At 39.2% G+C, this 14,782-nt stretch overlaps 2 protein-coding genes across 19 annotated transcripts; one reads left to right on the forward strand and one right to left on the reverse strand.

The window, feature by feature from the left end:
* Window positions 1-2,269: 2,269 nt before the first annotated feature.
* On the forward strand, window positions 2,270-9,650 carry LOC103710723 (uncharacterized). Of its 18 annotated transcripts, none has more exons than XM_026807085.4 (5): window positions 2,333-2,649; window positions 3,391-3,537; window positions 6,035-6,211; window positions 6,455-6,571; window positions 6,972-9,650. In XM_026807085.4, exon 5 carries the CDS (start codon window positions 7,255-7,257, stop codon window positions 9,241-9,243), a length of 1,989 nt encoding a protein of 662 aa, XP_026662886.2. In that variant the 5' UTR covers window positions 2,333-2,649; window positions 3,391-3,537; window positions 6,035-6,211; window positions 6,455-6,571; window positions 6,972-7,254; the 3' UTR covers window positions 9,244-9,650. The 18 variants fall into 18 exon arrangements, with proteins under 18 accessions (XP_038986212.1, XP_026662886.2, XP_089782751.1 ...); XM_089926625.1 differs by adding an exon at window positions 3,143-3,234 and having other exon boundaries at window positions 2,336-2,649; window positions 6,035-6,571; XM_089926627.1 differs by adding an exon at window positions 3,143-3,221 and having other exon boundaries at window positions 2,336-2,649; window positions 6,035-6,571.
* Window positions 9,651-10,825: 1,175 nt separating this feature from the next.
* Window positions 10,826-11,667, reverse strand: DIR6 (Disease resistance-responsive (dirigent-like protein) family protein). The gene has a single exon (XM_008796524.5). The coding sequence runs from the start codon at window positions 11,588-11,590 to the stop codon at window positions 11,027-11,029; it is 564 nt and encodes a 187-aa protein (XP_008794746.2). The 5' UTR covers window positions 11,591-11,667; the 3' UTR covers window positions 10,826-11,026.
* Between the last annotated feature and the right edge of the window lie 3,115 nt (window positions 11,668-14,782).

Genomic DNA, 14,782 nt, shown 5'->3' on the forward strand with positions numbered 1-14,782 from the left:
TGCTAAAAGCAATTGTTGGACAATAGTTAGCACCAATTTCCATCAATTTTGATTGTAAATGGATGCATTTGTTGTTATCGATGGCTATTGCAATAGAATGAGCATTTTTGTCCTGCTCACACTTTAAGAACTAGCTTTCCTTTAAAATTTTATCTATTTGCGCATTACACGATTTTCCAAGTTACTATACTACCAGATCAAACTATTTTAGAACGTTATCTTATCTTATTTTTTTTAAATTTTCAAATAAGGTGGGTCCTACATAAGAAGGGATTTGTTGTCAACGACAAAATAATCTACCTTCACATTCTACCAAACTTGAATTGATCTCACAATCCAAACGACCAACGAACCCACTCCTAACAAAATTATCGTGAACCTACCTCTATGGTACAAAATGAATCCATCATGGACGAAGCCAGATACACGACAACCTCTTCATTTAAAAATAATAATAAAAAAAATTCCTGAGATAAACGACAGTCCAGGTCTTGGAATCTTAATTAGATTCGTCAGCAGCAGGAGGAGAGCCACCAACCAGAGCCCTACGTGGCCAGGGAACGGGTTCTCTGGGGCCCAGACGTGGAGCCCAACCACGGGATCTCATCTACGGCAGCTCCGAGGAATGGAGACCGAGAACGAGACCCAACGCCGCAGCAAGCAACGGCGCGAAGGAATCACGATTCACGAACCCACGCGCGGGATCTCATCCATTGTGTCCGTGGGACCCGCCTCCAAAACTCCACTCCCGCCAAGCTGACGCCACGGATGACGTGTCATCCCCAGGTAGCCGCCACTTGGCGGGCGCCGAGCCACCCCCCGGGGCGCTGCCCACGCTAACGCTGTTGCTTTGCAGATATTTTTGCACATCAGTTCCTACTTCCTACCAAATCTCAACATACCCCCATTTTTCCCCCCTTTTTCTTGGTGCTAAAAACACTCCTTTTTTTTCTTCTAAAGCACAATGGATCAAACAGTCCATGCGGTTCAACTGTTAACTGCTTTCTTGTAACTTAACAACTATAATACTTTTGCTCCGTGTAGCATAAATTTCTTAATTATAAATTTCTCATTATAATTTTTGAATGGGGCAATAGTCCCCAGAGTTCGAGCAATTTGTATGATAGTAGGCAAATTAAGGTTGCAGTCATTCCAAAAGAGAGAATATATTAGCAAAGTTAACAATAATAAGGGAGCAAGACTTTTGCTTCACTCCTATGAAAATTAATTTCTCAGGAAAATAAACTATTCTAGAATTAGGTTGAGAAAATATGATCAATATATCAAAATATTTTTTTTTAAAAAATTACTTTTTGATCTCGTAAAATTTATTTGCATGGTACATACACTCTTGCACTTCAAAAAATATCAACTAAATCTTTATTGTTATATTACATTGCAATATAATTCTTCCATCCATCTCTCATATGACACTGGTGATGGCCATCTGCAAATAATAAAAATACTCTCTCTATTGTTATTTTTTTTCTTCCCTCACTCCTGTTTTCTTTTTTGTATTCTCCTTCTAGAGGGAAGCATGTTGGCTCTACCTTCCGGCTCGCAAAACATATTGGATAGGCAGACTTCTTAATAAAGCTTATAGTGCCTTAGATAAATTTATTATCATCCATAAATTTTAGTATATATTTTTTATATTTATAAATATATTATAAGTTTTATAAATATATTTATTAATAAATAAATATATTAACTACTAATAATTCCCATATTAGATTTATTAGTAAGTAGTAAATATTTATTAATATATTAATTATATTATTGTTAATAAAATAGTACTATTACTATTTTAATATATTAATCTAATAATCAATATATAATTAATATATTTATTAATATATTATAATTATATACTAGTTTCAAATATAAATATATATTAATTCCAATAATTAATACAAATAATAATTGTAATCTATTAATTATATATTATATTGATATAAATAATATATGAATTCTATAATATAAGTGTTATAATACTAATATAATATAAGTTGGGGTATTTTATCAAATAATGATAATTTCAGATTATCTCCACTCTACCCGGTAATCTCACGTGGAAAAAAAAATATCATCATCTAATGGTATTTATTTTAACTTCTTTCTTTCAGTAAAATAGGTATAGTATCCACCATTTATTATATATATATATATATATATATATATATATATTTATTTTTTTAGACCAAATATAATAATATGATATAAAATATATTTTTGTAACAAATCAGCCAAACCGATCCTAAAATGATACGGTCGGTACGAAGAGTCGAAGCAGCATATTAGATTCTCTGTCATGGCCCTCTCAATTCAGCAGCTAGGATGGGTGGTACTGGTATCTGGTCCAAATCTAGATCCATCGCTTTTACCTCCATCCTTCCGCTTTTAGGTGCCCACGAAAGGATCCAAAAGTAATCTTGTCTTTTTTTATATCATGCCTTTCTCCGGCCACTTGCGCTGGCCTCCGTTGTTCTGCTGTTCTTATTGCGAGGGCTTTTCTCGTCCTCTTGCATCTCTTTCCTTTGCTTTGGTTCCCGCTCCCATCCAAGAAAACCCTAGTCCCCACCGCCTGTATCGGGATCTCAGGCTGCTTGAGTTCCTGGATTCCTTGTTCTTTGGAAGCGCCGATTCGAGGTAGGCCCCATCCCTCTCTGTCTCTCTCGCCTCGCCCGCGCCATCTTTGTGTACTTATGCTGGTTTCTGCTATCTTTTGATCTTTCTTGCTCGGTTCGGCTTTCCTTGGAGGTAGCTTGTGTTCTGACGAAACTGTTGCGTGCCATGCCTCTCTTGGATTGAAAAATCTTGGGGAGTTTTCGTGTTTTAATTGGTTAAAGTTTGCCCTTTTTCGCTTCAAGACTCACGCTTTCGCCTCGTTCATAGTTTTTATTTTTTGAACTTGTTTTTGGTCTTATTCTTGTCGGATTCTCGAAAACTTTGGCTCTCGATGCAAGAACGCATGCTGGATTCGTGTTTTTATACTTAAAATACGATTAATTCTTACTGTATTGGTCTGGTTGCCGTTGTGATTTCTTGATTCGTTAGGGTTTTACTCTGTTTTTCTTCTTTTTGTTGTTTTTGTTCCGTCTATGTTTGGTCTTCAAAAAAAGCTGTCACCTTTTGTTCTCAGAAGGTTCGAGGATAGAGGCATGGTCCATATTCTATGTGTAGCTGTGTGTTTCTCACTGCTGCTCCAGATACGGGAGGTAGTGGTATATAAAGGTCTAGTGATTCTGGAGTGTTATTTACTATATACAAGATTATAGTCATATAATTCATTAGTAGTAGGTTAATTTCTTGGTTGCCACCTATATCTGATGACATGAACATTTAAAGCTATTAATTTTGCCTTTTCTCTTACTATTTTTCCTCATGCAGACTCATCATCAGTGGTTTTGTGCACCTAAACATGTTTACTGCTTGAAGTTTGCTCGTGGCCTTAAGTTTGTCTAGCTTTCACAAGCTGGTTCATGCCACTGTTTTACGAGCTAGCGACTCTGTCTGCATGCTGTATTCTTCCAGTAGGTAGATCCCTCCAATAAGCTTACTGATCTAATAACTATTTATATTAGTTTTTTTGGGCAAGTTTTTGGGAGCATGCTTTGGCTGATTGGAACTTTTCATCAAAATGTTTTGGTAAAAGTGATATCTGGGTGGATTTGTCGGATCAGATTCATGTGCTTATTACAGCTTTTAATTTAGCTAAATTCTCTAATCTTTTGGGTGTCATGCATGTTTCTGTTCCTCTGTTTTAAAGAATATATGTTGTTCAAATGCTGAGGCTACTCTAATCATGATATCTACTGGTTTTACTGACAACTTCACATCTTCTGTTTTGCTAATGTTTCCAAAGCTGTCTGAATACTCTTATTTTGTTTTTATGTAAATATGTTGGGGTTATTAGTTCGCTGTATTTTCTCTAATGGACTGATTATGCTGTTGAGTTATATTGATTTTGGTTTGATAATTAACTTATCCTAATTTGTTTCATGAATTTTGGTGGTAGCAATTTCTATTAACCATGAACCAAGGTCTGAAATCTCAGTTTCAGTTTTGATTTTGGCCAGGTGAAATTGGTAATTTTTTTGCTTTCATCTTCAGGTCCAACAATTTCAATTGATAACTATTGCACAACTAAAACATCAACTGCAACTAGGGTAATAAACCTATTAAAAAAATAAACTATGCTGAGGATATAAATTAGAAATCATTTTAAAGTATAATACATTGTTTTCGACATTTGGAAATTTCATTCTATTGGTTTTGCAATGGGATCATGAAAATGTTATTTTTTGCAAATGTGATATCAAAAATCACAATTTGAGTATAATATGCTATTTTTTTTACTTTTTTTATGGTAATATAACATGTGATAGTTGAAATGGCTATAAGATCTGAGTTTAGGGTATTTTCATTTATGCCAAAAGCTTTATTTCATGCTCAGTCTCTTGGGATGCGAGGTTGTAGTGCTTCTAATTTAGAGAAGTGTTTTCAAGATTGAAAGAAATGAAGATATGACAAAAGTTGACATATGAATTTAGCCTTGGATATAACTCTGAAAATGGCCCCAGTTGTAGATCCTCACTTTAGTGAGCCCGAAATGTTTTGAAGGAAATTCAAAGCATGCGGAAAACTCAAGGACCAGAAGACTCCTACTCTATCTTAATGTCTCTTCTGAAACCCTACTTTCTTCATTCTTCAAGAAGCATAATTTGATCCTTCTTTCTTGCTTGTCTGATCCCAAATCTGCCATTTCTACCTGGTCAGAGCCTTTTCTCTGACCTCATCTTGCACGTTTTGCAAGCTCCAATCTAATCCAACCCATGCCTGTAAATGGACAGGCCTCTTCAGCTTATCAAATATATTAATATATGTTTGAATGCTCTTTCGCCCTCTATTATGCCCAGATCTTCCACTAGCACTCTAATTGTTTGATGCCATCGAAACTAGTTGACATCTTGGTATATATAACTTTGCAAATAATTAAATTACAGGATCCTATGATCAAGACTAGACTTTTTTGAATTTGCACATACACATTCTAAAATGATCAAAATTTACACCAGAAGCACCTGCAATCATGAATGACTGTTATGAGCTAGCAGATGCTCAATATCTACAATTGGATAACCATGACTAAAAATGTATAATAGTGCAAGCTTTTCACATGATAAATCTGCAGATCTGGAAACTGGCATATTAAACTAAGCTACTGCTATTATTATTTCTTTTTATGTTCTTTATTTATTACAATACTAATAACAGATACTGCCCTCCTTTTTTTCTATACATTATATATCGTTGCCCAAATCACTCACAGAACTACAACTTGACAATAAGAAACCAAACCCGACCCAGAATTATGAGAAACCTTATTAACTTTTTTTCTTTAAAAAAAAATCTAATAGCTTTTTGTATAGTTGACCCTGTTGTAATACTAAATCATTGAGTCTGGTAAGGATGCAGGTGTTATAGAATAATGCTATTGAGGGATACAGGTGCACTGGAAAATGCTTGGAACCATTATCAAAAAGGGGGAAAAATGCTTGGAGCGGATTCTACGTGACTTGGTTACTGGGTCCCCAAGGACTGGCTCTTTCCAAAACTGAACCCAAACTAGATTGGCTTACTGGACAAATAACCTAATGATCCAGGTTTCAGGTTCCCAAATGAAACTGAGCCTGACCCTTGATGAGTTTCAGGTCAACCAAGCCCATCAACTGACTGATTGGATCTTGGTCTTAAACCTAGATGTCTAGCAGGCCTGCACTGGATCTGAGTCAGATGTTATCCCAGCTTGATTCATCAAATCTGTGTCACCTAGATGACAGGATGGAACATTTATTTTAGTCTACTACTTGTTTAGGCTATGGAAGTTGGTCCAAGAAGGTGGTCTGGCTGTAGTATTGTAATTAGGTTTCTCCACCTTAGTTCATCGCATAAAGAAGCTCTAAACTTTTATAATTAGGTTGTCAAAGCATAGGCCTTGGTGTAATGATAATGTTTCTCTATTGTGACTTAGGTGTCATGGATTCGAAATACGGAAACAACCTTCTGTACTGTAAGGCTGCACACATTTGACCCTCCCCAGATTCTGCGGTGGTGGAAGCCTGGCGCACTAGAATGCCTTTCTTTTCAAGGGTGCCACTTCAACGATGGCGTGCCGTTCTTCCAAATGATGACTTGATATGATGCCCAGGTTAAGTTTAGTGCTATTAGTAGCCTAGCGAATCTTTCATTGCATGTCATCAATCTACATTTAATGGCCATTCAGCAGGTCTGAGTGATAGAATTATTGGCAAATCACTTGTAAGTTAAGCTGTTCATTGATACACTACCTCATCTTGAGCTCAATTGATAGTGGACAATGTTGCATTAGGCCACTAACCTGTCATTGAGCCCTTCATACACCCTCTAAAGTGGACACCTTTCTGTTTGACAGGATGAGAAATGCTATGGTTGCCTCAAGTCCTATTTTCATCTAAATTATGGGCTGAAAGAAGTTTGCAGCTGGCCACAATCATGTTGCGGGCTTGGTGGATTTCTATCATACAGTAAAGTAGGCATTTGGCTTCATACTTTTAGATAATGTCCATGTTATATTTTTGAAGTATTGAGAATTTCTAGCTATTGTTAAGACTTGCAATGCTCAATCTTAGAATTTTGTTCAGAAGAGGCTATTTCATAATTTTCAAAGGGTTAAACTCTTATAAAGTAGATAGTACTAAAAAGGACTTAGGAAATTCTTTTATATCAGCTTTCTGGATTGCATGTAGTACTTCTTGATTATGCGCTATATAGCCCGTTTGCCTTGAATATGCCCTTAATCAAAACTACTGTTGCTTTTTAGTTGTCATATTATAAACTATAGTATTATCCCTTTGGAGAGTTTAATTTGAAGTAATCTTCATTCCCTTGGTTCAGCTAAGTTATCTGCTAATTAGTTTTTTCTCTGACAGGAACCTTAGTTGCTTTTGTCTTGTCCAATGACACCAGTTTGTGCTAATCATCAGGTGCAGCCTAATCTCAGCAATTATCTACATAGTTCTTCTCTCTAATTATCTGGAAATGGAACGTCGTGATACCTTGGGATTTGTTAGTGGAGGAGGCAATTATTTCTTCAAAGGCCTCTGACCTCTGTTTTAATTCTTGTTAACTATCAAGTCCCGGAAGTCAGGATAACTGTGTTTTTTTCCTGTCAGCTGTTGGTTGAGATTGGAGATCTTTCCTTAAATAGTGGCTATGGATGACAGATTTGGGTTATCTGGATCTGCTGTCACTGGCTCATGTATAAATTCTTCCATATGTTGGAGCAGAGTTGGATCAGGGGCTGAAGATCATGCAGACACCACACTGTGCCTTAATTCCCCTGGCACCTCCAGTCTCTATTTTAACTTGAAAGGAAAAAAGAGGAAGTGGGATGATATCAATGGAACTGAAGTTCTGAAAAATGCTTCACTGTCCCTAAGTTTAGGATGTTCAACAAGTTTCTCGGACAGCAGCAAGAGGAGCTCAGCAACTGCCTGTATGATGTTTTCACCCAAAGAAAATGATGATGAGTCTTCCATGGATTTGGGCCTAGGTTTTCTTCATCTTAATCTTGGCAATGAAAATGCACCAAGCCCAAAGAAACCTGCTATTGCTACTCCAAAGGAGCCTAAGCGTGACCTTCAGTTAAGTCTTTCAGTAGGGCCATCTCAATCTGGTATTACTAACAGCTCTCCAGGTTCAGCCCAACATCCAGATATCTTGGATGCATCAGTAACAACTCGTTCAATGCCAACTGTTGATGAAGGATCGACGTCATCTCGATGGAAACATGGGAATAATTTACTACCATATCTATATGCCTCCGAGAAAAATGGCAGATTTTTTTCTAACGAAATGATTCCTGGGGAATCTTCGTCAGTTCCAGTGCAAAATCTCTCATCTATCATGACAAAAATGCTGAAAAGTCCAGTTGCCTCTACTTCCAGGATTGCTCAACCAGAGCAGCGCAGCAGCAACACAAAAAACTGTAGGTTCCAGGGATGTGGAAAAGGAGCCAGAGGTGCTTCTGGACTATGCATAGCCCATGGCGGTGGGCGCAGGTGCCAGAGACCTGGTTGTCACAAGGGAGCTGAGGGCAGGACCATCTACTGCAAAGCCCATGGAGGTGGCCACCGATGCCAACACCTTGGCTGCACAAAGAGTGCTGAAGGCCGAACTGATTACTGCATTGCACATGGTGGTGGTCGCCGTTGCAGCCATGACGGCTGTACTCGAGCTGCGAGGGGAAAATCTGGTCTATGCATCAGGCATGGTGGAGGCAAGAGGTGCCGGAGGGAGAATTGCACCAAGAGTGCAGAAGGTCAATCTGGTCTATGCATCTCCCATGGGGGTGGCCGTCGCTGCCAATATCCACAATGCACCAAGGGTGCACAGGGCAGCACAATGTTTTGCAAGGCACATGGTGGAGGTAAGAGGTGTACATTTCCAGGCTGCACCAAGGGAGCTGAAGGAAGCACGCCCTTCTGTAAGGGGCATGGCGGAGGAAAGCGTTGCGCATTCCAGGGTGGTTGTTCAAAGAGTGTGCATGGTGGGACGCAGTTCTGTGTTGCCCATGGCGGGGGGAAGAGGTGTTCTGCACCAGAGTGCACTAAGAGTGCTAGAGGGCGGACTGATTTCTGTGTTCGTCATGGTGGGGGAAAGCGATGCAAGTTTGAGGGATGCGGGAAGAGTGCTCAGGGAAGCACTGATTTCTGCAAGGCACATGGGGGAGGTAAACGCTGCGCTTGGGGCCAGGCAGGGTCAGTTTTTGGTGCTGGTGGCCCCCCTTGTGATCGCCTTGCCAGAGGCAAAATCGGGCTCTGTGCTGCGCACACTGCCCAGGTTGAAGACCATCAAGTTCACAGCGGCCGCATATTGGGAGCAGCCGCCGCCCGGTTCCCAGCACCCAGCAAATCCGAGAAGATGAAAGAGGTCATTGTTGATCAAGATATGTTCTCCAAGATGGGAGCTGGCAGGGAAAGTCAACTGAGTTGGAGCAGGCTTGATCAGGAGACGCTGATGCATCCTGCGAACCCTCTCAATTCTGGGCTGATTTCTCTTCCAGAAGGTAGGGTGCATGGTGGGAGATTAATGGCAATGCTGTCTAGTAATGCAGGTCTCGGGAGCCACTCTGGAAGCCAAGTTGAGGGTGGTAATTCCGAGCAGGGTGTACCATCTACTTCTGTCCCCAACTGGCTGTAAAGACAAAGCAGTGAGATCCCTCTGTTCACTCTGTTGCCCTGTTTGATTTGGTTCTGGCATATACTGTATGTTCTGCTCCCTCTGCTTGGCTTTTTTGCTTCTTCGCAAGTGATTCGTGTGAAAATGAGGAAATCAAGCTTTTCTCATTCATTGGTTGTATTGGCTAGGAGTTGTCTGCGATTCAGTTGATGCCCCCTTTGTGAGATAAATAACGGGGAAAGATAGCTTGGACAAAGTTTTTAAGGTGTTTAGTGTAGCGATCAAAATTAGTGTTTTAGACGTCGGTGCTGGATTGACAGTTTTCTTCTTCACAAATTGTATATGCATCTCTGTGGATACATAGTCAACTGTTCAGGTGCTTCATGTAAAAACATATTAAAATAATAAAATTGTTATTGTATTGTGTATGACTTATCTTTGACATGATATATTTTGTGACTCTTATTTTTTTAACATGTAAACTAGATTATCACTAAATTGCAGTATTTCTTCCGCAGCATAGGAATTTAGCATCAAGTCCTTCAGGAGTAATAAGGTATTGAAACTTTACATCCCGTTCAGGACAGTTTTCTGGCTACTTGTTGGGAAGGCAGTAATTCACTGCAGCAGCATGGGGACTCCAATGAAATGCAACTCCACGGTATTTCAAAGTTTGAACATTCTGCTCATATATCCGTTTGTTTGTCTATGGAAATATCACTATTGTGCAGCTCCCTTGTCAATTTATAGGAACCTCTTACCATTTACATGACTTTTTGCTGCTGGCTGACAATATGAGAGTAGCACAAGTGATCAGCATTTGGAGACATGTCCTGCTACAAATTGCCCGAGTTTTCCTGTTTGATTGCACAAAACACCACCCAGACCTACCGAGGACCATGGATACGGCGTAATCCAAACAGATGGCATAAATGGGGAAGGGTCGAGAAATTATTGCCTGCACTGCATGCATGGCTATGATGGCCGTTGTTTCCAATGGGTGTCATTCATCAGGCATACATTTCGGTACACCACCATAGAAATCAATAGCAGCTGTGATTGGCTGCATGTAGGCTCATGCTGATGTATGTAATGTAGACAATAATTTCTCCATATGGATAGTATTGCTGGAGGCTTCCATCATCCATCTCAAATATGCGCCTATGTCGCGGCACAGGATCCACAAATAGGTTGTTAGAATGAATAAAATAGGTTATTAGTAAATTTGTAGGGAGAGACAATAAAGAACTGCTGCCTAAGGGCGCGCAGTATATGTTTGTCTAAACTTTCCGACTTAATCCACTTGGACCAAACTTCCCATTCCCTTTTCCACTTATGACTCCTGTGACTGTTGTTTTCTTTTGACACGGTCTTATGCCTAAGCTGGTTTGTGAATCATTTGAACTAGTGCCGGCACACCAGTTGCCGAGACTAGTTCAAACTAGACACTAGCAAAGTCAGTCCGTCATGCAAGCCATCCCTGTAGACTGCTGCCCTTGTTGAAACATGGCTCTTTGACCCACATTCCCACACCACTAACTTGCTAATCACAATTGCATATTCGATGTTGATGTTATAAAGCTTGGTACTTCAAATCCATAACTCTAACTAACTAATGGTAGCTTTGCATTTGATATTGATGTTATAAAGCAAAGAAATCTTCTAACTCAACCACCATAACAAACACATAAGAAGCGCCCTAGTAAATCTAACTCAACCATTAACCCTCCATAAATTTAGGAGAAGCTAACCATAACTATGCTGAAAACAACAAACGTAGAAGGTCGATATCACATGTTGCTTCTTAGTAGCACTCGTACAGTTTGATATCGACACGAAGGCGAAAATAGACATCGCCCTCATACGCATCGGTCATCAATGTGGCAATCCCTCGGGTCATGAAGAAGTCTCCCGTGCCGCCAACCACCGAGATATCCCTTGTCTTGTTCATGAGAGGATCTGCACCGAGGAAGTTTATGGTCCCCTTAATCTCCGTGGAGTTGAACACAAAGGTGAAGCCCAGCCATGCCGTGTAGACCTCCTTCTTGTCATACAAATAGAAGCCCTGAGCTCGGCCTACCGGCTTGGAGTGCAGGTTGTTGTCTAAGGTGATAGGGTCGTCGAACACAACCACGTCCCCGAAGTGCATGAACGCGGCAGGTGTCGTGAGATTGGCCCATGCGGGCGCCCCGACGATGGCCGACGTCGCATTGGCAGCGTTTTGGCCATTGTAGAGTATATCGTGGAAGTAGAATGCCAAGTTCTTGCATGGTTGAAGGGCACTCAATTTTTTTTGGCTCTCGACCACCGAGAAGAGGAAGAGGAGGAAGAAAAGAGGTTGGAAAATGAAGGCCCTTCTTCCTTCCATCTTTTCTTCTCTTCTCTAACCTAAAAAAGAGAGGCAGGTTGTTGTGCAAGAGATGCAGGGCTTGCTCTCCCCACTACGGCCTTTTATATGAGCATTGAGGACGGCTCAAAGGGGCATGGGTGTGCTACCTTAATTTTGAAGGTACCTTTGTCATGACCCGGCGAGAGGCCTTCGAGTCCTTGAATGGTTGGGATAGCGCTATCCCAAAGAAATACACCTTTATTCCGTAAAGCCGGTTAAGTTTGGTACAACCAACCAATCAATGAATCTAATCATTCATATGATCTTAACATTTCCATTATGCCTCAAATGAGTTATTGCCATTTCATTTTGGCGAACCAAACAAGCAGACTTTAATTGATGGACAAAAAAATGTATATTGATATGTAATTTAATAAATAAATAGAAAAAAATTCTCCAACCATATTTTTAGAAGTCGTTTTAGCATTCTGCCCCATCCCCTACACGCATGTAAAAAGAGAAGACAAAATAATAAAAAAACAACCAACTTAGATGTGGGTGTCTACAAAGACTTCATGATGTGACGTGAGTGGAAGAGTGAATGGAAGTGATAATCCACTGGCGTTAAAAGTGAATTTTCTTTTTTTTTTTTTTCATGAACACTTTACTAAAAATTTAAATTTATAAATATCTTTTTAAAATTTATATTTATTTATGCATCCTTATAAAACATTATTTTTACACAAATACCCCTAACATAATGGTTCTTCTAACACCATGAATAAAAAATAATATTTATTTTAATTAAAAATAAAATAAAATTTTGAAATTATTTTTTTGTTCTCCGCTATTGCTTATAAATATTTCTTTTTGCACATCTACCCATTAAGAATGTTTTAGTTATTTTAATTTGAAACTATTAATTTTTTAACGGCATTAGATGGTGTGGGTACATATGCAAAAAAAAAAAAGATAGAATAGCAAAACAAATGTTTTACGAGGGTATACATGCAAATATTAATTTTTAAATAATATTAATACAAAATACGATATTTAGAAATATATATATATATATATATAATAATTATTAGAATTATCTGGTATTCCTCTAGCTAGCCAAATCAAAGTGCCAGATCAAAAAAAAAAAAACAAAATAAGCTTATGGAAACGTACTCGAACTGCACAACCAAAGTATGGGATTCTCTAATGCCATTTACTAGTGTGCAAAAACGCGCATGCGTCCATCGTGGTCCACCGAGTTATCTTGAACACATCAACGAACGACAGATGGACGGTTGCATGCACCCAAGCATGTTGCATTGAAATTTTAATTGTAAATTTATCTCCTCCAATGAAACTTGTGCATGTGGTTAGAAAGAAACTATTAGACAAAACCTATCTTGCTTTTGACTAAAGTAATTAAAAAAAAAAATCTCACAGCTGAGGCATATTTGGTCCGCAACTAGGACCGGATTGAAATATGTTAGAATAAAAATCAGAATGACCATATCTTTCCATACGTTTGAATTGTGACAGGAATTAAAATAAAATTTGAATATTAAAAGAGAGTAGAGATTAGGTTTTTGAGAATTAAGGTATTCTCGTTCTTTTTTTAAAATTGGAATTAAAATGAAACTTTTTCTAACCAAATGATTGAAATGGGGCCTCTCATTTTCATTCTCATTCTAGTTTCCAACTCTCCCCAATCATACACTCTCAGCCGCTTACCCCTTGGTTGGACCAACCATAGACAAATTAACATATTTCTAGGACATAACACACAATTTAGGCCCCGCAATGTCGGCCGATAAAATCTATTAGGACACAATATGTCTCCATCAATTTGGCATCGTGCCTGCGACCATGTGATGCGTGGACCGGATGATTAAATCTTCGGTCCAAAGGCTTTTGAGAGAATGGTAAAGTGTAGCACTCAAGCAAACATTGCTTCAACTATTTGTGAAGTCAGTCGTTCAAACAGACAAGAGTGTGGTCCTTCTAATTGATGGTTCTTCTGACCGCCTTCCCTCCACTAGTTTCTCCAAGTTGGTGGTGAGGGCTTTGAAAGAAGTGGGTTTTCCGTAGCTATTAGGCGTCTTTCCATTCAAATGGCTCATTTTCTTTGGTAGGTGGATCGCGTGAAGCGACTAATCTTCTAATCCATCAACTTCCCACATGCTATGGAGGCCAATTCTTTGCAATATAGTTATCAGACACTATAATGTAGCAGTCTAATGCAGCACCTTCTGGGTAAATGCGAGGGCTCATCGAGAAGTCTGTTTCTAGGGTTGAATCGAAAATTTTGGAAACTGCTATATAATGGTTTTTCTTAGATTCCTACAACTTTGAAATTAAGGCCTTTTTTATTTTTTTCAGTAGTCATACTGAGGTTTTTGGTGTTCCTGTCTACTAAACATATTTGGTTTGGGACAACTGGGACTCTTTTTCAGCTCATGCAGCGATTCGGACGGTGTTTATTATTTAGGAGTCTCCATTCCTGAGTTTTCTTAAGATTAACTTCAATGTCTATGTGATATAGACAATGGTAGCAGAGATGGCGTAGGATTCGTGATTATAAGCCCGAACTCTAGGTTTATAGTTGCGAACGGTATCCCATTGATGCCTCAGTCCCAGGAGTGGAATTGACGGCAACATTATAGGGCGTTACCCATGCACGATGTCTTAAGAGCTGACTTTATCCTTCTTGAGGGCAGCTCTACTACAGTGATTGGATAGATTCGGAGGCAGGACAAGAGGATGGGTATTCACTCTCTAATACATGACATTTGGAGATTGGCAAGACATGGCACTTCCTTCTTTGCAAGGCGCGTCTACCACGAGGTGAATAGAGTTACGAATTAAGTAGCCACTTATGTAGCTGAGCACTCTGGTGAGGTACTTTGGCCTAATCCGATGCTGACTCCAAGGACATTTTACTTTCTGGTTCTCATAGATGTACTCATACTAAAATGGTGCGAATCGCTCGTCATAGCCAAAAAAAAAAAGTCTGGCACAGGCAATTGAGGTTTAGGTACTAGTGTAGACAAACCCAATTAACCCATTGCCACCCCTAATTTTGGCCCAGTATTCAGTGTTTTGATGAATTAATTTGCTGAGTATGTTTTCTTGTGGTTGTGATTATAGATGACCAATGTGTATTTCTATGGATAAGTAAGCTGCAGGCAGAGACAAGTAATGACAACAGTCAGAGCCATCTTAATAAAATGCAAA

This window comes from Phoenix dactylifera, chromosome 12, assembly GCF_051530095.1.
Source record: "Phoenix dactylifera cultivar Ajwa chromosome 12, Ajwa_hap1_PhDact_Kaust_v1.1, whole genome shotgun sequence".
Lineage (NCBI taxonomy): Eukaryota > Viridiplantae > Streptophyta > Magnoliopsida > Arecales > Arecaceae > Phoenix > Phoenix dactylifera.